General features: G+C 47.7%; 1 protein-coding gene across 6 annotated transcripts in view; it reads left to right on the top strand.

Moving 5' to 3' along the window:
- The first annotated feature begins 5,474 nt into the window (after window positions 1–5,474).
- The window catches only part of nek8 (NIMA-related kinase 8), a 110,134-nt gene continuing 90,014 nt past the window's right edge, over window positions 5,475–25,594 (top strand). The window contains exons 1-4 of one of the 6 annotated variants that reach the window (XM_072469659.1): window positions 5,475–5,854; window positions 6,289–6,426; window positions 16,334–16,460; window positions 17,377–17,492. In XM_072469659.1, coding sequence (XP_072325760.1) covers window positions 17,422–17,492 — 71 coding nt within the window. In that variant the 5' untranslated portion in view covers window positions 5,475–5,854; window positions 6,289–6,426; window positions 16,334–16,460; window positions 17,377–17,421. Of the gene's footprint in view, window positions 5,855–6,288; window positions 6,427–16,333; window positions 16,461–17,376; window positions 17,493–19,949; window positions 20,332–25,594 lie in introns of those variants that run through there. The other 5 variants (XM_072469653.1, XM_072469652.1, XM_072469656.1 and 2 more) reach the window with 5 other exon arrangements.

Genomic DNA, 25,594 nt, shown 5'->3' with positions numbered 1-25,594 from the left:
TCCTTCTCAAACTCGAGCAACACTTCAGCGTCAAAGTAAATGAGAGTTTTGAGAGGTACCTCTTCCAGCAGCACCTGCAGGGTAAGGATGAGCCCTTTCAATCTTTCCTAACACACCTCCGTATCCTTGCGCAGTCCTGCGGTTACGAGGCCACCTCCGATTCAATGATTCGGGACCAGATAGTTTTTGGGCTCACCTCGGGCACCCTACGCCAGCGGCTCCTCAAAATTAAAAGCCTCCCCCTAGCCACCGGCATCGAAGCCTGCGTCCTCCATGAAAACGTGACCAGCCGGTACTCCCAATTCCAGGCGGCCGAATCAGCACGGCAGGGGTCCTACGCGGCCGAATCAGCACGGCAGGGGTCCTACGCGGCCGAATCAGCACGGCAGGGGTCCTACGCGGCTGAATCAGCACGGCAGGGGTCCTACGCGGCCGAATCAGCACGGCAGGGGTCCTACGCGCCCGATCAGCACGGCAAGGGTCCTACGCGGCCGAATCAGCACGGCAGGGGTCCTACGCGGCCGAATCAGCACGGCAGGGGTCCTACGCGGCCGAATCAGCACGGCAGGGGTCCTACGCGGCCAAATCAGCACGGCAGGGGTCCTACACGGCCGAATCAGCACGGCAGGGGTCCTACGCGGCCGAATCAGCACGGCAGGGGTCCTACACGGCCGAATCGGCACGGCAGGGGTCCTACGCGGCCGAATCAGCAAGGCAGGGGTCCTACGAGGCCGAGCTGGTCCAGGCAATCGAGTTCCTCCCGGCCCGCCGGCCGGCCGAGGGCGGCCATTTCGCGCGCTTTCCGTGGCCTCCCGCGCTTGTATGCGCCAAAAGAGACGTCGACGCAGAGGGACGTGACGCGCAGGTGCGCTCTACGCAGGACCGAACTGCGCATGCGCGATGGTGCAACGAACGACATGACGTCACGACGTGCGGCAACTGTGGATCCGCACAGTTAAAGCAGCAATGCGGGGCAAAGAACCGATAATGCCTCCGCTGTGGCAAGATGGGCCACTTCGCTGCCTGCTGTCGAGCAGCTCAACCTGCCAATGCTCCCCAATTCTTGAACGGGGGGTGGTCGTTCACCTTTCTTTGTCTCGGCCACTGCTGGCGCCGAGAGGTCTGGATCGGCTTTCAATTGCTAATTTGTAGCAATTGTTCCCGGGGATAGCCGATTAAACTGCAGATGTCTGGGTTGATGTGCTGCTAATGGTTGCAGGTATCGGTCTGGGCCGACTTCCCCAGAGCCGAATACACTATTCTGTCTGCAGCTGTCCGTTTGAGTCCTGTTGGCTGATTTTCCCATCAGCCTTTTCAGTTCGCCATTTTACATCGGGGTTTGGCCAAATTAATCGGGAATCAGCCATTTTAGGTGGCTACAGAGTGCGTCCGGATGCAGACAAGGTGAGCGCCATTACAGCCATGCCGCAGCCGGCAGACAAGAAAGCAGTGCTACGCTTTCTAGGCATGGTCAACTTCCTGGGGAAGTTCATTCCCAACCTTGCCTCCCACACAACGGCTCTTCGCCACCTAGTAAAGAAGTTCACGGAGTTCCAGTGGCTGCCCGCACACCAGAAGGAATGGGAGGAGCTCAAGATTAAGCTCACCACAGCCCCGGTGTTGGCGTTCGACACCTCTCATGATACGAAGATCTCGACTGATGCCAGCCAGTCCGGCATTGGAGCGGTACTCCTGCAACGGGACGACACTGCATCATGGGCCCCGGTCGCCTATGCCTCGCGGGCCATGACCCCCACAGAGCAGCACTATGCGCAGATCGAGACGGATTGCCTGGGTTTGTTAACCGGCATAGACAAGTTCCACAACTACGTGTATGGTCTCCCCCAGTTCACCATGGAAACCAACCATCGCCCCCTGGTCAGCATCATACATAAGGACCTGAATGAGATGGCCCCTCGCCTCCAGCGCATTCTGCTCAAGCTCCGGAGGTACGACTTCCAACTGGTCTACACCCCGGGAAAGGACCTCATAATTGCGGATGTCCTATCCAGAGCAGTGAGCACACCGCCCGATTTGGAGGGGTTCGTCTGTCAGGTCGACCTTCACATCGGCAAATCTGCCAGCCGATGATTCAAGTCTGGCCCGTATTCGCCGGGAGACTGCGGCTGACCCCCTTCTACAACGTGTGATGCGCCACATGACGGGAGGGTGGCTCAAAGGACAGTGCCCACAATTCTACAATGTCCGGGACGACTTGGCCGTCATTGACGGTGTCCTCCTAAAGCTGGACCGGATTGTGATTCCACACAGCATGCACAAGCTGGTCCTCGACCAACTACATGAAGGCCATTTGGGGGTTGAGAAGTGCAGACGGAGGGCCCGAGAAGCTGTATACTGGCCAGGCATCAGCGATGACATTGCCAATATGATGCTCAACTGCCCCACCTGCCAAAGGTTTCAGCCGGCGCAACCCCCTGAGACGCTTCAGCCCCATGAGTTGGTGACGTCCCCCTGGGCAAAGGTGGGTGTGGACCTTTTTCATGCGCTTGGCAGGGACTACATCATCATCATAGATTACTTTTTGAATTATCCAGAAGTCATACGCCTGCATGATTTGACATCATCGCTGTCATCAGGGCATGCAAAGACACCTTCGCTTGCCATGGCATTCCGCTTACTGTCATGTCGGTCAATGGGCCCTGTTTTGCAAGCCAAGAATGGTCTTCTTTTGCTGCTTCGTATGGCTTCACACACGTGACGTCCAGCCCTCTGCATCCCCAGTCAAATGGCAAGGCAGAAAAGGGCGTTCCCATCGTCAAGCGGCTCCTCTGCTGATGCCGGATCGGATTTCTGCTTAGCCCTGCTGGCCTATCGCTCGGCCCCACTAGCCACTGGCCTCTCACCAGCCCAGCTGTTAATGGGTCGCGCCCTCAGGACCACTGTGCCATCCATTCTGGTCCCTACACCCAACTATGCTCCAGTACTGCAAAGGATGCGACAGCAGCGTGCTCAGCAGAAGGTGGCACATGACACTCGGGCAACTGTCATGACACTTCCTGCCCTGATGCCTGGAGACAACGTCCGCATCCACCTACCAGAGGGTGGCTGGTCGGCAACTGCCGAAGTTCTCCGACGCGTGGCTCCCCGCTCGTTCCTGGTTCACATGCCGGATGGCTCCATTCGCCGGCGCAATCGTCGGCTCTTCGCCTGCCTCCACGTTCACTACGTGATCATACACCGGTGCCATGCCCTCCTGTTGTTCCTGATGTCGACTTCGTGGAGCTTCCTGCCACCATGCCCATTCCTCTGTCGCCTGTGGCCAGGCCCATTCCTCAGCCGGTGGATCCTGACCCACCCTTGAGGCGGTCAACCCAAATTCGTCACCCACCTACGAGGCTGGACTTATGTGCCTGTTTGAACATTGAACTCACTGACGTATTATGCACAATGTTAATATGTTTCTCTTTTTGTCATTACAGGAGTTCGTTTTGATGCTTGATGTTTACACGTGTTTTGTTTATGGTAAAACCTCGTTGCTATGTTGCACCTGACACCTTCCTATGTATATAGTTTAGCCTCATGTACATGTTGTAGATATTGCACACACACATTCAGCTGCACTCAGTACACATCTATACTTATTACCACATAGGCACATATTCTTGTAAAAAAGGGGGGGATGTCATGATATTCAGATAAACATCATGGTGCAAACATACATACACACTGATGGACAGATCAACGGACCAATCAATACACACACAACATCACAGCCAATCACAGGCAAGAGCATACACACTATAAAACGGGGAACACGACACTTCCCGCAGATTCCAGCAGGAGACAGCTCAGGGCCCAGAGCTCACAGCAAGCCACTCAGACATTCACCATGTGCTGAGTGCTTCTCCAAGATAGTGTTAGGGCTAGGTCCACAGGTGAGAGGGTAATGAACGAACCACAGTAACCAGTTTACAGATGTTGTTATTGTTAGTAATAAAACTGAGTTGTACCATCCGCAACCGTGTTGGTTCGTCTATGTAGCAGAGCACCCAACACGACACCTTCCTTGATGATGAACAATGTTTCTGCAACCCCTACGACATCGCAGTTCCCAATTGCCCCAATAACGTTGGGTTCAGGCATCTTTTTTGCAAATGCTTCTAGCGCGCAAATTTGTGGGTGCTTTAATAGGTTAAGCCTAATCTCATTGTGGTCCTTGTTTAACTTGAGCTATTTGGTTGTTTTGCATGTCAAAGGTTCAAGTGAGAAATAATATCAAATAATATATGGGTCTGGGGCAGCACGGCGTCGCAGTGGTTAGCACTGCTGCCTCACGGGGCCGAGGTCCCAGGTTCGATCCCGGCCCTGCGTCACTGTCCATGTGGAGTTTGCACATTCTCCCCGCGTTTGGTGGGTTTCACCCCCACAACCCAAAAATGTGCAGGATCGGTGGATTGGCCACGCTAAATTGACCCTTAATTGGAAAAAATGAATTGGGTACTCTAACTTTTTTTTAAAACACTGGCACCCTTTACTTCATGATGAATACAAAGGCTTCTTTGCATCAATGTTGCTATGTCTCCAGGTGCTTTCTTATTGAAGTAATATTTTTATTTAATAAAGCGAAAGCCCACTCCTCCCTCATTCTTATTTTTGTCCAAAGCAGAGTGTCGGAAATTATAACCATTTTCCTTTTGCTATGTTCTGGGTTGATAACAGCCGGAAAGGTGCCAGTTTCAATAAAAGGATATAAAAGCATTCAGAGGAGAGCTTCTTATTAAAATAATATCTGCTTGCCTGAAAGGAAACTGACAGCTCTCCACCGATACTTACCATTCTCGTTACAAAGTACATCTTAAGGGTCTTATGCCCACAGATTTTACTTTGTGGTTTGCAAGCCAAAAAAAAAGCACTTTTTGCAAACAGTTAAACATGACAAGATAATTGCTAAGTGTCTGTGACACCTGCAGGCAGCAACACAAGAAGAGGAGCTGTCCATCTGACTTAATAAATCTTACCCATTTTTGTCAAACTCTAATGCATGTTGCCTCTAAGCACTTGCTGTGGGTGGATTCAGAGATCTATCACTTTTGCCTCAAGGATTTTGACCCTTATTTGTCCACAATGGTTAAACCCACTTCACAAAGAATTCACAAAGAGCTAGCCGTATTTGCGACTTTATCTTGGTTAATTTATTTGAGCTCCGTTCACAATGGTGGTGACTGTACGAATTCACCAACAAAATGCGATCTTTCAACCCAAGTGCCTCGCTTAAATGTCAACGGCGATTCACGAGCGAGGGGAAAGTGGAATTATGTGGAGTGATCGGCTCTGATTGTTTGGTTTGGTTTGGCTGTCAACAGAGATGACGTTCCAAAGGAGGATTAGCGTCCACCTTTGGATCTATGAAATTGCAGATCCGGCTAATTTCGTCTGATCTCAGACTGCGAACTGTCTAACCTCTGGAAATGCGTGTCAAGTTCTTGGAGACAAGATGTCAGCTGGGTTTAATTATTTGCCAGACAAAAAGAAGGATCCCTCTGGTTTTGCCTCAATACTTCTGTGTGTGTAGTGGATGGGAAGGTACACAGCATGAGTAGCTCCGGCACTCACATTTTACATGTCACTTCTTTGTACGGGAACAATTGGCGTCTCAGTGACTGACACTCACGGTTATTGTTTTGAAATCCCAGTAGGTGTCTGGTTCAGAAATATCACTAAATTCTTTTTCAAATGCACATGAGAACACTGTTGTTGACAAGGTATTTTAAGATTTCCAATCGCAGGACAAAGAGCCAACTCGAACTCCAGAAACAGGCACTAGGAATGGCAAATATATTTTCAGATGAATTGGAGCCCCTGCTGCTTTCCTTCAATTCACCACATTTGAAAGGTAATCAATTCTGTGGACAATGGAGATAGTTACTCCCCAACAGTAAACACAAACCCTAAAAGAAATCAAACTTTAAATTAGCTATCATCAGAAACAGTTTGCTCTGCCTGATCAATGCCTGAATACTGTTAAAGATTAGTTTAGCTTTGGGCAGCACGGTGGCGCAGTGGGTTAGCACTGCTGCCTCACGGCGCTGAGGTCCCAGGTTCGATCCCGGCTCTGGGTCACTGTCCGTGTGGAGTTTGCACATTCTCCCCGTGTTTGCGTGGGTTTCGCCCCCACAACCCAAAGATGTGCAGGCTGGGTGGATTGGCCACGCTAAAATTGCCGTTAATTGGAAAAAATGAATTGGGTACTCTAAATTTATTTTTAAAAATTAGTTCGGCTTTGGTACTTAATTTCTTTTTTATTGCGCACCCTTGTGATCTGACTAGGTCCTTTGACTCTGCAATCGATGGGGATTCACAATGGACCTCCATATGCTCTGGTGGAGTCCTATAGCTACTCTTGCAGCCTCCAGGTCTACAATCGAGTTTATTTTCAGGCGATCTCCACCTGCGTCTTCAGTTCAGGTACACTACAGTCAGGTCAGGATTCTATTCCTTTAGTCTTTCAGATTCTAGTGTCCTTTGCCAGCTTCTCTGGGGTCCAGAGCTGTCACCATGTCATAAGGGTGTATGGTGTCTCACTAGGAGTTCTGCAGTCATGTGTGGCTGAACATAAACTACTTATTGGTAACACACACTATATACATTTCTCCAAGGTATAATCCTATCTAGCCGCTATCTTCATGCCAACTTCCCTCATACTCTATAAACACTACCATATTACTCTCCACACTACACTGTGGGTTGTACTGTTCTCCAGTCCCACTTTAACCCTGCTATGCCGAACACCCTTATTCTACATCTTCCCCAAGTCTTTACGCAACATATTGACAATACAATCTTTCTTTATATACAGTCAAGGAATCATGCATCACAGAAAAGGCCCTTCAGCCTATCGTTTCTGTGCCGGTCGAAAACAATCACCTACTCTTCCTAATCCCATTTTCCAGCACTTGGCCTATAGCCTTGTGTGCCTTGCCATTGCAAGCGCACATCTAAATACTTCTTAAATATTATGAGGATCTCTGCCTTCCCCCTCCCCTCCTTTCAGGCAGCAAATTCCAACTCCCACCACCCTCTGGGTAAATAGGCTTTTCCTCACATCCCCTCGAAACCTCCTGTCCCTTACCTAAAATCTACGCCCCCTGGTCATTGGCCCCTTCGCCAAGGGAAAAAGTTTGTTCCTGTCTACTTTATCTACACTCCTCATAATTTTATACATCTCATTAATATCCCCCTTCCGTCTCCTCTGCTCCAAGGAAAACAACCCCAGTCTATCCAATATCCAACTAAAACTCTCCAGCCCAGGCAACATCTTGGTAAATCTCCTTTGCACACTTTCCAGTGCTATCACATCCCTCCTGTAATATGGGATCTAGAATTGCACACAATACTCTTGCTGTGGCGGCCTAACCAATGTTTTATGCAGTTCCAGCATTACCTCCCTGCTCTTAAACTCCATGCCTCGGCTAATAAAGGTAAGTATACCATATGCCTTCTTAACCACTGTATCCACCTGTTCTGCTACCTTAAGGGACCAATGTACATGCACATTAAGGTCCTCTGATCCTCGGTGCTTCCCAGGGTCTTGCCATTTATCATGTATTCCCTTGCCTGGTTTGTTGTGCCCAAGTGCATCACCTCACACTTATCCGGATTGAATTGCATTTGCCACTGATCAGCCCATCTGACCAGCCTGTCTCTATCCTCCAAGGCCATCATCCTCGCTATTTACCACCCCACCAATTTTTGTATCATCCGCGGGCTTACTGATCAACCCTCCTACATTCAAGTCTAAATCATTGATCTAAACCACAAACAGCAAGAGCCCCAACACTGTTGGATAGACATATGGACGATAAGGGAATAGTGTAGATGGGCTTTAGAGTGGTTTCACAGGTCGGCGCAACATCGAGGGCCAAAGGGCCTGTACTGCGCTGTAATGTTCTATGTTCTATGTTAGGTGGATTGGCCATGATAAATTGCCCTTAGTGTCCAAAATTGCCCTTAGTATTGGGTGGGGTTACTGGGTTATGGGGATAGGGTGGAGGTGTTGACCTTGGGTAAGGTGCAGACTCGATGGGCCGAATGGCCTCCTTCTGCACTGTAAATTCTATGAAATTCTATGAAATCTATGATCCCTGCGGGACCCCACAGGGAATTCAGCCAATTCTGGAGTCAATTTGCCAAATTTCCTTGGATCCCACGGGCTCGTACCTTCTATCAGTCTGCCACGTCAAGGTAAACCCAGCGAGTTGTTGCAGTGCATTTTGTCCTACACTCTCATAGGAACAGGAGTAGGCCATTCAGCCCCTCAAGCCTGTCACACCATTTAATGAGACCATGGCAGATCTGTGGTCTAACTTCATATTCCTGCCTTTGGCCCATATCCCTTAATATCTTTGCTCAACAAAAATCTATCCAACTCAGATTTAAAATTAACAACTGATCTAGCTTCAACTGCTGTTTGTGGGAGAGAGTTCCAAATCTCTACCACCCTTTGAGTGAAGACATTAGAACATAGAACATAGAACAATACAGCGCAGTACAGGCCCTTCGGCCCACGATGTTGCACCGAAACAAAAGCCATCTAACCTACACTATACCATTATCATCCATATGTTTATCCAATAAACTTTTAAATGCCCTCAATGTTGGCGAGTTCACTACTGTAGCAGGTAGGGCATTCCACGGCCTCACTACTCTTTGCGTAAAGAACCTACCTCTGACCTCTGTCCTATATCTATTACCCCTCAGTTTAAAGCTATGTCCCCTCGTGCCAGCCATTTCTATCCGCGGGAGAAGGCTCTCACTGTCCACCCTATCCAACCCCCTGATCATTTTGTATGCCTCTATTAAGTCTCCTCTTAACCTTCTTCTCTCCAACGAAAACAACCTCAAGTCCATCAGCCTTTCCTCATAAGATTTTCCCTCCATACCAGGCAACATCCTGGTAAGTCTCCTCTGCACCCGCTCCAAAGCCTCCACGTCCTTCCTATAATGCGGTGACCAGAACTGTACACAATACTCCAAATGCGGCCGTACCAGAGTTCTGTACAGCTGCAACATGACCTCCTGACTCCGGAACTCAATCCCTCTACCAATAAAGGCCAACACTCCATAGGCCTTCTTCACAACCCTATCAACCTGGGTGGCAACTTTCAGGGATCTATGTACATGGACACCTAGATCCCTCTGCTCATCCACACTTTCAAGAACTTTACCATTAGCCAAATATTCCACATTCCTGTTATTCCTTCCAAAGTGAATCACCTCACACTTCTCTACATTAAACTCCATTTGCCACCTCTCAGCCCAGCTCTGCAGCTTATCTATATCCCTCTGTAACCTGCTACATCCTTCCACACTATCGACAACACCACCGACTTTAGTATCGTCTGCAAATTTACTCACCCACCCTTCTGCGCCTTCCTCTAGGTCATTGATAAAAATGACAAACAGCAACGGCCCCAGAACAGATCCTTGTGGTACTCCACTTGTGACTGAACTCCATTCTGAACATTTCCCATCAACCACCACCTTCCTAACATCTCTCCCGAATGGTCTAGCCCTAATTTTTAGACTATGCCCCCTAGTTACAGAATCTCCAACCAGTGGAAATAGTCTATCTTTATCTACCCTGCCTTTCCCTGTTAATATTTGAAATACTTTGATCAGATCACTCCTTGAACTTCTAAATTCTAGCGAAAGCAGGCCTAATTTGTGTAATCCCTCCTTGTAGCCTAACCCCTGTGGTCCAGGTATCATTTTAGTTAACCTACATTACACTCCCTCCCAGATCAAGGTGGCACGGTGGAGCAGGTGGTTAGCACTGCTGCCTCACGGCGCTGAGGACCCGGGTTCGGCCCCGGGTCACTGTCTGTGTGGCGTTTGCACATTCTCCCCATGTCTACCTGGGTCTCACCCCCACAACCCAAAGATGTGCAGGGTAGGTGAATTGGCCACGTTAAATTGCCCCCTAATTGGAAAAAAATAATTGGATACTCTAAATTTATTTTTTTTAAACTCTCCCTCCAAGCCCAAAATATCCTTCCTAAGGTGTGGTGCCCAGAACTGCTCACAGCACTCCCGAGTGGGGTCTCTCAGGAGAGGGAAGTAGAAAAAGAAAAAGTTGAAAAAATTGAGGTGGGGAAAGAATTGTCACAAAGTTGCAGAAATTCAATTACCTCTGACAAGATTAATATGTCATATACAATTTCGAACCATTGCAGGTACTTTCAAAATGCTCGATACATCATGTCACACAAAACATAATGTTATAAATCAATGTTGCCTCGAACCAACGATGCACTCAATACTGTGCAATGAGCCCAGGCTTCTTTATGTTAAAGGCCCTTACAAACGATCAAAACAATAGCTGCAGCCTGATTTGAACAGTTTCCAACATGACTGGGTTTGAAATTTAGACGTTAAAAAAATGAGAATGCATTGTCCTAGAATCAATGGTTTCTATCCAAAAACTTTTGAAATGGCTTCTACCTGGGCCTGCAACATGAATTTCAAAGCTGCACTTGACAAAAATACATTATTTTTAACGAAAAAAAATCAATGGCTGGAAAAAAGCTGCAAGCATCTAAATGTGTTCCAGTTATTGATTTCTTAAGCTACAGCTCTAGCCATGTGAAAGTTCTTGTACAATGCTTATGCATACATAAATGAATACATATGTACCTGCTGTCCGGTGGTAAAACTGGTTCAGAGTGTCTGGGGTGAAGGCACCACCCAATGCATTGATAAGCTATCCAAACCATAAAGTCTCTAATTTGATTCTGGGTCTGGGCAGAAATAGTTGGGCGGGGTTTAGAGTGTTCAGCAACGCAGGACTACAATAATCAAACCCCAAATGTAGCATCCAATTTCGCTGGCTCAAACAAATGGTTCCTACAGTTAGGGGCCCACCTTGACACAACTGGCGGCTCAAAATGCTGGCGGAAAAGGGTGGCACGGTGGCGTAACGGTTAGCACTGCTGCCTCACGGCGCCGAGGATCCGGGTTCGATCCCGGCCCCAGGTCACTGACCGTGTGGAGTTTGCACATCTGCGTGGGTCTCGCACCCACAACCCAAAAGATGTGCAGAGTGGGTGGACTGGTCACGCTAAATTGCCCCTTAATGAGAAAAAAAAATTGGGTACTCTAAATTTATATTTTAGAAAAATGCTGGCGGAATTGCCACCATATCTTTAGGAACTGCCACTGGATTCACAGGGTATTTCACTGGAGCACATGGCAGAGACTCTGCCACCAGTCCTTCCAGACTAGTCCCAATAATGAAGGTATTTTGGCAAGCCACACTACCAGTGAAGAGGTGCTGGTAAAGTCTGAAACCAAAAGAACTCTGCTGACTGGAAGAAACAGTTGGAATTTCTTGGCAACTAATAAGAAACCATGATTCAGAAAGTCTGAAGCTGATGGGAAAGACTGACGGTAAAAGAGATTGAGGTCGACAAAGAACAATCTTTCTTAAGAGCAGCACAAACTGGACGAATGCACCACAAACAAAGATGATCCATGCCTCCCAAAAAACGTCAACATGGTGGTCCACAATTGCCAATGCCCCCTCAGGGCATGTCACCTGAAGAGAGGAGAGATATCTAATGAGCCTTGGTGGAAAGTGTATGTGAGGGCAGCACGGTGGCCTAGTGGTTAGCACAGCTGCCTCGCGGCGCTGAGGTCCCAGGTTCAATCCCAGCTCTGGGTCACTGTCCGTGTGGAGTTTGCACATTCTCCCCGTGTTTACGTGGGTTTCGCCCCCACAACCCAAAAATGTGCAGAGTAGGTGGATTGGCCACGCTAAATTGCCCCTTCGTTGGAAAAAATGAATTGGGTAATCTAAATTTTTTTTTTTTAAAAAGTGTATGTGCATGGCAGCAAGTAGAGAAGAGGACTGGATTTAGACTTCAAACCACCAGTGTGTACACAGCCTAGTGGCACAATGCTCCTAAATTACTGTATCGGGGAAAACATAGAAAATAGGAGAAAGAGGAGGCTATATGGCCCTTCGGGCTTGCTCCGCCATTCATTATAATCATGGCTGATCATCCAACTCAATAGCCTAATCCCTCCTCCCCCCCCCATATCCTTTGATCTCCTTCACCCTAAGTGGTACATCTAACTGCTTCTTGTAAACATACAATGTTTTGGCCTGAACTACTTCCTGTGGTAATGAATTGTACAGGCACACGACTCTCTGGGTGAAGAAATTTCTCCACATCTCTGTCCTAAATGACCTACACTGTATTTTGGGCACACCCACCATCGACAACGGCCTTCCTGTATCTACCCTGTCTAGCCCTGTTAGACTTTTATACGTTTCTATGAGCCCCCCCACTCATCTTTCTGAACACCTTTTTAAAAAATAAATTTAGAGTACCCAATTAATTTGTTCCAATTAAGGGGCAATTTAACGTGGCCAATTCACCGACCCTGCACATCTTTGGGCTGTGGGGGCGAAACCCACGGCAACATGGGGAGAATGTGCAAACTCCACGCGGACAGTGACCCAGAGCTGGGATCCAACCTGGGACCTCAGCGCCGTGAGGCAGCAACACTAACCACTGCGCCACCGTGCTGCCCTAACGAATACAATCATAACCGATTCAATCTCTCCTCATATGTCAGTCTCGGCAACCAGGAATCAGTCTGGTAAATCTTCAATGAACTCCACCTAGAGCGAGAACATCCTTTCTCAGATAAGGAGGCCAAAACTGCACACAATATTCCAAGTGTGGCCTCACCAAGGCCCTGTATAATTGCAGCAAGACATCCCTGCTCCTGTACTAGAATCCTCTCGCAATGAAGGCCAACATACCAATGGCCTTCTTTACCGCCTGCTGTAGCTGTATGCTTACCTTCAGTGATTGGTGTACGAGGACACCCAGACCTCGTTATATATTTTTCTCTCCTAATTTATGGCCATTCAGATAATAGTCTGCCTTCTCGTTTTTACTACCAAAGTTGATAGCCTCGCATTTATCCAAATTATACTGCATCTGCCATTCATTTGCCCACTCACTCAACTTGCCCAAATCACACTGAAGGATCTCTTCATCTGGTTCATCTAGGGGCTGGTTTAGCACAGGGCTAAATCGCTGGCTTTGAAAGCAGACCAAGGCAAGCCAGCAGCACGGTTCATAAGACCATAAGACCATAAGACATCGGAGTGGAAGTAAGGCCATTCAGCTCATCGAATCCACTCCACCATTCAATCATGGCTGATTTCAACTCCATTTACCCGCTCTCTCTCCATAGCCCTTAATTCCTCGAGAAATCAAGAATTTATCAACTTCTGTCTTAAAGACACTCAACGTCCCGGCCTCCACCGCCCTTTGTGGCAATCAATTCCACAGACCCACCACTCTCTGGCTGAAGAAATTTCTCCTCATCTCTGTTCTAAAGTGACTCCCTTTTATTCTAAGGCTGTGCCCCCGGGTCCTAGTCTCCCCTGCTAATGGAAACAACTTCCCTACGTCCACCCGATCTAAGCCATTCATTATCTTGTAAGTTTCTATTAGATCTCCCCTCAACCTCCTAAACTCCAATGAATATAATCCCAGGATCCTCAGACGTTCATCGTATGTTAGGCCTACCATTCCTGGGATCATTCGTGTGAATCTCCGCTGGACCCGCTCCAGTGCCAGTATGTCCTTCCTGAGGTGTGGGGCCCAAAATTGCTCACAGTATTCTAAATGGGGCCTAACTAATGCTTTATAAAGCTTCAGAAGTACATCCCTGCTTTTATATTCCAAGCCTCTTGAGATAAATGACAACATTGCATTTGCTTTCTTAATTACGGACTCAACCTGCAAGTTTACCTTGAGAGAATCCTGGACTAGGACTCCCAAGTCCCTTTGCACTTCAGCATTATGAATTTTGTCACCGTTTAGAAAATAGTCCATGCCTCTATTGTTTTTTCCAAAGTGCAAGACCTCGCACTTGCCCACGTTGAATTGCATCAGCCATTTCTTGGACCACTCTCCTAAACTGTCTAAATCTTTCTGCAGCCTCCCCACCTCCTCCATACTACCTGCCCCTCCACCTATCTTTGTATCATCGGCAAACTTAGCCAGAATGCCCCCAGTCCCATCATCTACATCGTTAATATTTAAAGAGAACAGCTGTGGCCCCAACACTGAACCCTGCGGGACACCACTCGTCACTGGTTGCCATTCCGAAAAAGAACCTTTTATCCCAACTCTCTGCCTTCTGCCTGACAGCCAATCGTCAATCCATGTTAATACCTTACCTCGAATACCATGGGCCCTTATTTTACTCAGCAGTCTCCCATGAGGCACCTTATAAAAGGCCTTTTGGAAGTCAAGATAGATAACATCCATTGGCTCTCCTTGGTCTAACCTATTTGTTATCTCTTCAAAGAACTCTAACAGGTTTGTCAGGCACGACCTCCCCTTACTAAATCCATGCTGACTTGTCCTAATCCGACCCTGCACTTCCAAGGAATTAAGAAATCTCAAGGTTCAATTCCCATACCAGCCTGCCCGAACAGGCGCCGGAATGAGGCGACTAGGAGCTTTTCACAAGAACTTCATTTGAAGCTTACTTGTGACAATAAGCGATTTTCATTCATTTTTTTTCATTCTTCCTCACAGCTCACCCTTCCAACCAACTTGGTATCATCTGCAAATTTGGAGATATTACATTTTGGTCTCTCATCTAAATAATTTAAATTGTGAATAGCTGGGGTCCTAGCGCCGATCCCTGCGGTATCCCGCTGACTGCCAATTGGAAAAAGACCCGTTAATTCCTACTCTTTGTTTTCTGTCTGCCAATCAGTTTTCTATCCATCTCAATACACTACATCCAATCCCGTGTGCTTTAATTTTACACATTAATCTCTTATGTGGGACTTTGTCAAAAGCCTCCTGAAAGTCCAAATATATCATGTCCACTGGCTCCCTCTCGTCAACTCTACTAGTTACATCCTTGAAGAATTCCAGTAGATTCATCAAGCATGATTTTCCCTTCATAAATCCATGCTGACTCTGTCTGACCCTGTCACTATTTTCAATGTGCTCTGCTATAAAATCTTTGATAATGGGTTCTAGAATTTTCCCCACTACTGATGTCAGGCTTGCTAGTCTATAATTTCCTCTTTTCTCTCTACCTCCTTTTTTAAATAGTGGAGTTACATTAGCTACCCTCCAATCTGCAGGAACTTTTCCAGGGTCTATACAATCCAAGAAGATAACCACCAATGCATCCACTATTTCTCGAGCCACTTGCTTACTTCCTTAAGTACTCTGGAATGTAGATTATCAGGCCCTGGGGATTTATCAGCCTTCAATCCCATCAATTTTCCCAACACTGTTTCACTACTAATATTGATCTCATTCAGTTCCACCATCTCACTAAACACTGTGCTCCCGAACATTTTTGGTATCTGATTTGTGTTCTCCTTTGTGAAGACAGAACCAAAGTAAATGTTTACTTGCTCAGCCATTTGTTTGTCCCCAATTATACATTCACCTGACTGTAAGGGACCTACATTTGTCTTCACCAATCTTTTTCTCTTCACGTATTTACAGAAACTTTTACAATCAGTTTTTATATTCCTTGCAAGCTTACTCGCGTACTGTATTTTCCCCTTCTGAATCAAGCCCTTGGTCCTTCTTTGCTGAATTTTAAACTGCTCCCAATCCTCAGACCTGTTATGTCGTTGGCCAATTTTTATGCTTCTTCCTTGGATCGAATACTAGCTCTAATTTCCCTTGTAAGCCATGAATTAACCACCTTTCCCGCTTTAATTTTGTACTAGACAGGAATAAACAATAGTTGCAGATTCCCCATGCGCTCCTTGAATATTTGCCATTGCCTATCCACTGCCATCCTCTTAAGTAACATTTCCCAATCTATCACAGCCAACTTGCGTCTCCTACCATCTTAATTTTCTTTATTAAGATTTAGGACCCTTGTCCCAGAATTAACTACTTCACGCTCTAGCTTGATGAAAAATTCTATCATATTATAGACGCTCATCCCCACGAGGTCTTGCACAACTAGATTGTCAATGATTCCGTTCTCATTAAACAGTATCCAGTCTAGGATGGCCTGCTCTCTAGTTGATTCCTCAACGTTTTGGTCCAGAAAACCATCCCGTATACTCTCCAGGAATTCCTCCTCTACAATACTGTGGCTAATTTGATTGTCCAGTCTATATACTGATTGAAATCACCCATAATTACAGATGTTCCTTGATTGCATGCACCTCTAATTTCCTGTTTAATGCCATTCCGGTAATCACCACTGAATTTTGGGGGTCTATGTACGATGCCGACTAATGTTTTTTGCCCCTTGGTGTTTCTCAACTCTATCCATACTGATTCCACATTGTCAGAGCAGACACAGGGAGAATGTGCAAACTCCACACGACAGTGACCCAACGCTGGGATCGGACCCGGGTCCTCGGCACCGTGAGGCAGCAGTGCTAACCACTGCATCACCTGGCGTCCCCTCAACTCAAGGTACAGTAATGTAAACCAGGCTTATGTTGCCTGCCTTCATAATTTAAACGTCTAAATCCTGGTATCTATATTAAACCCCAGTTCTGCTCAAGGGCAAAAGCGTTCCTGAGATTCAGGACACGATTTTGCACCCTCCCCCCATGGCGTGTTTTGCGGTGGAGGTGACTGCCCGCCATGGCCAGCGGTGGTACCTTTTAGACCCGCCACTGTCCACGAGGCTTCTGTTGGTCGCACCCTCCCCACAGGGGAATATGCGGTGCGGTGTTGCTATCAGCTGGACCAGAACATTCTTCCGTGGGACTGATAATTCCTCCCTCTGTGTCCAGAGCACTCCAGGTCGGCTTTTACCAAGGCTCTGTACAATTGATGCACTGTTTGCTCATGTTTGTATTCCATTGCCCTTGTGATAAAGGCTAACAGAAGGTTAGCATTTTTGATTACTCTTTGTACCTGTACACTAGCGTTTAATGATTTGTGTACATGAATAACAAAATCCCTTTGGTTCTCCGCTGTTCTTAGACTCTCATCATGAATAAAATATTAATAATGTTAAATCCAAAATGGATGACCTCAAAACTAAGCCCCGATATTTACATTCCCTGAATGCTTAGATCATTTATGGTGATAGCAACAGCTTCTTGCATGCAAATTCACAATATGCTGTCTAGATGCTGCATATATCACCAATTCACTGACCTGGAACCAGACAAACGGTCATCAATCTGAAATGTTTATTGTTCTGACTATGCAAACTTTCCTCTGCCCTATTCTTTCACTTGCCACCTGAGGGCCTGGGTTTCAGGATACAAGCGGGGGCTCCAACTAATATCAGACCTTTGAGATGAAAGTGGTTCTCCTTCCCAGGGTCCCCAAGTTCTGGGATGAACTAAGGGATGGTTTAACTCTTTGTTAATAGGTTCCGTACTATCCTGATGCTGCAAATCTGAAGGCTTCTGCTTGGATGAATGCATCTCTATATTGCTGCCGTGGGCACAGTAAGAAGTCTTACAACACCAGGTTAACGTCCAACAGGTTTGTTTCAAATCACTAGCTTTCGGAGCACTGCTCCTTCCTCAGGTGAATGGGGCCGTGAAGGATAGAAGTCAAGTCAGCAAGCACACCAGTTACTCTACTGGTAGTGGGAACAGATTTGTGAATTATTACCAGTGATCGATGGGAGAATGATCTGGATGAAAGAAGAATGATCCTCAAAGGGGGCAGCAGGGTGGCGCAATGGTTAGCACTGCTGCCTCATGCCGCCCAGTTCCTGGGTTCGGTCCTGGGCCACTGTCCGTGTGGAGTTTGCACATTCTCCCTGTATCTGCGTGGGTTTCACCCCCACCACAACCCCAAACGATGTGCAGGGTAGGTGAATTGGCCACGCTAAATTACCCCTTAACTGGAAAAAAAAGAATTGGGTACTCTAAATTCATTTAAAAAAAAGAATGATCATTAAAAAGCACAGCAAGTGTTAAATGTATCCTCTGGTATTTCCATGATGCTATCCTCTACACTCTGCAATGTGACTGGCATGGAACTAACTACATGGGCCAGCAAGGCCCACTGCCAAAACAGTGAATTAACTAAAACTAGCACTATTTACCAATGCACAGTTTGCCAGGATTTGAGATTAAGGTATAACTGCACCTTAAAGTGTCAGTGTGTGGATTTATACTCATTATTTCCCACCTGAGTTATTGTTCACAAGTGTACATAAGAGGTTCCCACAGGGCAGGACATTCAGAAACTAGAATGCCTCAGGATGTTCTCATCCATGTCCTAGTACAGGTCCCAAGAGAATCTTTGTGCCAGTATTCTCTAAAACCCTTCACATCTTCTATGTTCTTGATGCTCACATCCAGAGATTGCCTAATCTTTTTGATTGAGTGCCCAATTTTAATTTTTTGCTTTTTAAAATAAATTTAGTGTACCCAATTCATTTTTTCCAATTAAGGAGCAATTTAGTGTGGCCAATCCACCTACCCTGCACACCTTTTGGGTTGTGGGGCCGAAACCCACGCAAACACGGGGAAAATGTGCAAACTCCACACAGACAGTGACCCAGAGCCGGGATCGAACCCGGGTCCTCGGCGCCGTGAGGCAGCAGGGCTAACCCACTGCGCCATCGTGCTGCCCTATTGAGTGCCCAATTTACCTATTGCCTAATTTCCCTCATTGTCCTGAATCCATTTGTCCCTCTGATGTTCAGTAGTCTTCAGATCCTTCATTATATCTCTCCGGCCTTCCCTCCTGCCTCTAACATTCCTCGTGTTCTCGAGTCTTTTCTCCCTCCTTGAATCTGTATTACAGTTCCCTGTTATTAGGCCCTCTGAGAGGTGTACACGGTGGCACAATGGTTAGTACTGCTGCCTCACAGCGCCAGGGATTCCGGCCTCAGTTGACTGTCTGTGTGGGGTTTGCACCTTCTCCCGGTGTGTGTGTGGATTTCCTCAGGGTGCCCTGGTTTCCTCCCGCAGTCCGAAAGTGTGCAGGTTGGGTGGATTGGCCATGCTAAACTTCCCCATAGTTTCCAAAGATGGTTTAGGTCAACTCAGGTGAGTTGATGGGGATGGGATAGCCTGCCTAAGTAGTGTGCTCGTTCAAAGGGTCGGTGACTTGGCGGGCCGAATGGCCTCCTTTTGTGCTGTAGGAATTCTATGGGTTCTGTGGACTCTCTTGCACCCCGGACTGCACAGCTGGGCAGACTGGGAGGCAGCCAGTGGACTGCAGGACCATCAAGTCCCACTCATGGGGAGACTTGGGGGGAACAGATGACTTTGATGTATATGCATCTCACTCTCGGGCACAACTGAGCCGCTTATCAGGTACTTCCCATCTGTCTCAAGTCGACATTTTCCAGAGGTTCGCCTGCTCTGGGCATACAATAACCCCCTCCCCCCCAACAATCCCCATTTAAATGTTGAAGGTTTGCGGCCAAGTAGAGGAGGGGAGGATGAATGGACTTTGCCATTGAGGCATTTGGGGAGGAGTTGCAGTCTCTCAGTATCGCGTCCTCGGCTGGACTGGGCTAGGCGGGCCTGGACTAAAAGGGGCTGAGCTGGGGCTGGACTGGGCTAGGAGGGGCTGGGCTGGACTGAACTGGACTAGACTGGGCTGGACTGGATTACAAGGGACTGGGCTGGGGCTGTACTAGATTGGAAGGGGCTGGGCTGGACTGGGCTAGACTGGAACTGAGCTGGGCTCTGCTGCGATGAACTGGGGCTGGACTGGACGAGAAGGGGCTGGGCTGGACTAGACTGGAACTCAGCTGGGCTGTGACTGAGCTGGGCTGGACTGGGACTGAGCTGGACTGGGACTGAGCTGGGCTGGACTGGGATGAGCTGGGCTGGGACCTAGCTGGGCTGGGGCTAGGACTGGGCTTTACTGGGACTGAGGTGGGCTGGGCTGGAACTGAGGTGGGCTGGACTGGACTAGGCGGGACTGGGCTAGGACTGAGTTGTGCTGGGTTGGGCTTGGCTTGAGCTGAGGTGGGCTGGGACTGAGCTGGACTGGACTGGGGCTGATCTGGGCTGGGTTGGACTGAGCTGGGCTGGGACTGAGCTATTCTGGGCTGTGCTGGCCTTATACTTGGACTGAGCTTGGCTGGACTGGGACTGGACGGGCGCTGCTTCCTCCGCGGAGCTGCTGGCCGGAACGCGAAGAGGCGCCGAGCAGCTTTGAAGCCTCGGGCTCCCGTACGGGAAGTTGTTGGCAGCTCCTTGGAGACGGAGATATGGAGAAGTACCAGAAAGTGAAGGTGGTGGGCCGGGGAGCCTTTGGGTGAGCGAGCTGTTTCCACCCCGTTTCCTCCCTGTCCGGGGACATTTAATGAGTTGCTGCAAATCGGCTCGACCCAAAAGTTAACAAACAAGTCAGTCAGTGTTCGCGGGGGAGGGGAGGGGGTGATTTGGGAGAAGGGAGGGGGTGATTTGGGAGAGGGGAGGGGGTGATTTGGGAGAGGGGAGGGGGTGATTTGGGAGAGGGGAGGGGGTGATTTGGGAGGGGTGATTTGGGAGAGGGGAGGGGGTGATTTGGGAGAGGGGAGGGGGTGATTTGGGAGGGGTGATTTGGGAGAGGGGAGGGGGTGATTTGGGAGAGGGGATATTTGACATGAGAATGGTTATGTTGCTGCTGAGCTGCCCAATTTTGAACCACCATCAGTCAGCTGTCTCCGCTCCCCCCCCCCAAAGGGGAAAGCAGACTGTGGTCATCTGGGTCTTTACCTCACCTTTTAATTGGACTCTTTGCCCACATAGACTCAGGAGCATGAGTTTTGAATCCCGCCTGCAACATAAATGCTGTGGCTACCTGAGCAGGTCAGGGGCAGGGAATCCCGCAGCGAGTGACTCGCCTCCTCTTGACCCCCCCCCCCCCCCCCCCCCCCCAAGCCTGTCCGCCATCTACAAAACACAGTCAGTAGTGTGACGGAACACTCTCCCCACTTGGCCCGGACGAGGGCAGCTTTGGCGGCGCTCAAGAAGCTCGACACCATCCAGGGCAAAGCAGCCGCACTTGATCGGCACCCGTCCACCACCTCAAACATTCACTCTCTGCACCACCCTTGAGCAGTGGCATCGGCACATACCTCGACAAGATGCACCGCAGCAACTTGCCAAGGCTCCTTAGGCAAACACCTTCCAAACCCATGACTGCCACCATCCAGATGTTCAAGGGCACTTAATATGTCGGATCTCCACCATGTGGATGTTCTCCTCCAAGTCATGCACCATTCTGACTTGGAAATATGTCAGCGTTCCTTCACTGTCCCTGGGTCAAATTGCTGGAATTCTCTCCCTAGCAGCACTGTGGGTGTACCTACACTTCAGGGACTGCAGCAGTTCAAGAAGGCAACTCACAACACCACCACCTCAACGGTGGGCAATAAATGCAGGTAGAACCAACGATGCCCAGTTCTTGTAAATTAATTTTATAAAAACAATATTTGTATTCCAACTTGATTTAATTCAATAAATCAGTTATGGTGATCATGAAACTATCATGTTGTCAAAAAAAACCAGGCTGCTTCACTGTAGGGAAGGAATTCTGCCTGCTCTTACCAACATCTATTTCTTAATTGCCCTCTGAAATGGGCTAACAAACTCACTGCCACGTCCTGGCGGCTGTTTGGGTGATGGTGCATAAATGATGGCCTTGCAGTGATGCCCACACCACATCCAGTGAGTGGGGAGAACTGTTATCAGGTTCACTGAATGAGGAAACGGAAAGACTTGCATTTATATAGTGTTTTTTTTACAATCCCTGTTGTCACTGTTGTAATGTTGGAAACGGAAAAGCTCAATTTGCACACAGGAAGCTCCCACAAACAATGTAACCAGCTAACCTGATTTTATGATAATAGTTGAAGGATAAATATTAGCCAGGACACTAGAGAGAACTCTGCTGCTCTTCTTAAATAGTGCCGTTGGACCTTTTACATGAGTGCTTTTCAAAAATGTTTTTCCCGGGACCCACTTTTGGCAACCGGCTGACTTTTGGGACCCATGCCGGCTGACCTTCACGACCCACGCTGGCCGACCTTCGCAACCCACCCATGTTCGCTTACCTTTAATGTGAAAAGGGACTTGCTTGGTCCTCACAATCTCACTTGAATCAGGTTCAAATAAGGAGAGGGCAATGTGCATATCAGGTGCTGACCTCAGCCTGTTGCTTTGTGCCGTCTTCAGCTTTGTGAAAATGGTAAATCCAACCTCGCACATGTATGTTGTTGTGAAGGGCAATAACAACAAAATGCTTGTTTTATTCAGCTGTGGATACCCTTGGGAGATGCTACTCCAGAATTCTGACTGCCTCATGGGCTTTTGGCATGTTTTAAATGTGATATCACAGGTCAGCTACAGCAGTGTAGTTTTTTAATTTGGATTCAGCTCCAAGTTAATAACAAACTCTGTGGTCTCAACCTCAAAAGGAATTTTTCACCACCACGTTTCTTTCAAAACCTGAAACTTCCTCTTTCATTTACCAGTACATTCCTGCATATAACACACATGGGCTTTGCATCCTTCTTTGCATTGGCATAATTGACAAAACCATAAAGAAATCATCTTTATATTCCTTTGTTCCTGAGTTAAGTTTCTTCTTTGTAGGCAGGTAACCAGAGGCTCTGGAGTTCTGAACAGAGTTCTGCCCTGGACTCCCCCGAGCAGCTCCTTCCAGCAGACACTGTTGTGAGATCCTGTCCAGTAGGTACACTGCCTAATTAAGTCTCTGGCGGTCTCATACTTTTAAGAAAGTGATCCATCTTCACAGACCTCTTGCCCTTAGCTGGAAAATAGAAGTAACTCTGCTCCATAATTTAGCAACAAAAGCACAAACTTGACATCAGGTGAACGTGCTGGGCATTTGACCTTAGATCATAGAACATACAGTGCAGAAGGAGGCTATTCGGCCCATCGAGTCTGCACCGACCCACTTAAGCCTTCACTTCCACCCTATCCCCATAACCGAATGACCCATCCTAACTTTTTTGGTCACCAAGGGCAATTTATCATGGCCAATCCACCTAACCTGCATGTCTCTGGACTGTGGGAGGAAACCGGAGTACCTGGAGGAACCCCACGCAGACACGGGGAGAACGTGCAGACTCCGCACAGACAGTGACCCAGCGGGGAATCGAACCTGGGACCCTGGCGCTGTGAAGCCACAGTGCTATCCACTTGTGCAGCCCTTCTCTCTGCTGCTGCTTCGGGCCGGAAGACGCTACACAGCCTCATTTATAAAAGGTGGTAGCAGCTGCCATTTTCAATGTAAAAGATGGTAGCGGCCATTTGGTGATTCTCCTGTGGTCAGGATGCCACGCGACCAACGTGACTAATAGCTCCGCGACCTTCCCGACATTTCACATTTCTCTCCAAATACCTTTTTATTAATAAATTTAGAGTACCCAATTTTTTTTTTTCCAATTAAGGGGCAATTTAGCATGGCCAATCCACCTAACCTGCACATCTTTTGGGTTGTGGGGGTGAAACCCACGCAGACATGGGGAGAATGTGCAAACTCCACACGGACAGCGACCCAAGGCCGGGATTCAAACCCGGGTCCTCAGCGCCGCAGTCCCAGTGCTATCCGCTGCGCCACATGCCGCCCTCGCTCCAAATACCTTTGCGGGTGCAGCACTCCCTCAGAACTATGCTGGAGTATCAGACTTGACTTTTATGTGCAAGCCTTGAAGTGGGACCTGAATTCAGAACCTTGTGACTCGGAGGCTACTAACCGAGCATGGAGATGTTGAGGGAAGGCGTAAAGCAAAGATGGAAAACTGAAATAACATGTTGGAAATTGCACAGCAAATCAGTCAAGGCCTAAAAGAGAAAGACCGGTTAATCTTTCGGATGGTGCAGGTCGCACCTTTAAATTGCTGACCCTTCTCCTTTGAATATTGTGGGCTTGTTGTATGTTTCCTGTCGGAACATAGGACTTAGGAGCAGGAGTAGACCATTTGTCCCTTCGAGTTTGCTCTACCATTCAATTAGATCATGACTGATCTGGTTGTGATCTGAACTCCGCTTTCTGTTTCCCATAATCCTGGACTCCCTTGCCAATCAAAGATCTGTCTAAGTCTGCCTTTAATATGTTCACTGACCTAGCCTCTGCTCCTAGAGAAGAAAATTCCACAGACTAATGACCTTCAGAGAAAAAAATTCATCTCATCTCCATCTTAAACTGTGTCCCGTAGCCACCTGAGTTGGCCACTTCCCGACTTAAAATGGAGAACCGCAAAGGCTGAAGGGAAATTCAGCCAACATAGGCAAAGACTAGCAAGTGCAGAAAACATGTATATTGAAACCTGCAAAACAACCAGACAGCACTGAAACCAGCAGCCATCTGCATAGTAATACAGCAGTCATCTGCATAGTAATAAGCGATTCCAAGGCACAATGGCATCAGTTAAGGTGAATAAAGCCAAGCCAGACTCCTCGGCGCCAGCAGGAGCCAAGACAAAGGAAGGCCAACGGACATTTAGGGACCGCCCAACGATCAGGGAACAACTCCAGAATTGGAGAAATCGATCCAAGTGATCGGGACGCAGTCCAATCACTTGGAACCAGGTACGGGGTCCGCCCCGAAGGGCGGGAAGCCCCTGGGGACTATAAAGTAGAGTCCCCAAGTTCAAATCGTCCTTCTTTGGCAGGGTCACTCAACAACTTGAACCAACCCTTGACAATGACCTGCCTCGCTGCCGCCAACTAAGTAAGTCTCAAGTTAACGCTCGCTACGAGATAGGCGCTCCTAGCTACCAGTCCATACCAGCTTTTGAATCCTGCAGACTCAGGACCTGAACGAAAGGCCATTTGTTCGCCTGACCTGGTGGGCCAATTCCGAAGCTACGTATCGGCCTTTTCGTGATAGGAATAGCCTAGAAAGTAGAGTTTATGCATGAGTAGTGATTTACTGTGTATAATAAATGTGTTTTGATGTGAATCTTACCAATTGGTGTGTTGAGTTATTGATCATTACTTGAACTTGAGCCTCGTGGCGGTATCACAAAGATACCTGGCGACTCTAGAGCAAAGGTTAAACAAACAGAGCAAATTACGAATTAAGAGCCAACCAAAAGTTAGCAACAGTCCCCTAGCACTAGTTTCTTCTAGTACTTTGCGTTTTTTTTAGGTGTGGACCTCCTGTTCTAAGAAGTAGCAATCACTTTATGTATAATAGTCAGAGAATCACCAAGTATGACTTGACTTTGCATTGTCAGTAATATAGAGAACGATATTTGTCAGTTCTGAAGAAAGGTTATACGTGAAATGTTAACTTGTCACTTCTCTTCACAGACACTGTCTAACACGCTGAGGTTTTGCGTTACGTTCTGTTTTTGTTTTTGATGTTTTCTTGGTCGACGCTAGCAATTTTCTAATAGTTTTCCTTTACGAAAATTCTCAAGAATGCGTGTTGTAAGGCTGATCCAGAAGGTGTTTGGGGGTAGAGTATGCCTTTTCACACGCTATTGATCAGCTGACCTAGGTGAATAACAAAATCAATTTTGTGTTGATATAATTTGCTGAAAAGTTATGCTTTTAAATATTCAGCATTGGGTTATATTTTTATTATAGTCGCGATCAGAAGAGAACAGTACCCTACTTTTGGGATTGTACTGCGCCAGGTCACTTAAGTCT

This window comes from Scyliorhinus torazame, chromosome 12, assembly GCF_047496885.1.
Source record: "Scyliorhinus torazame isolate Kashiwa2021f chromosome 12, sScyTor2.1, whole genome shotgun sequence".
Classification (NCBI taxonomy): Eukaryota; Metazoa; Chordata; class Chondrichthyes; order Carcharhiniformes; family Scyliorhinidae; genus Scyliorhinus; species Scyliorhinus torazame.
Note: the sequence above shows the minus strand (reverse complement) of the source record. Positions and strands in the feature narration are given on the sequence as shown.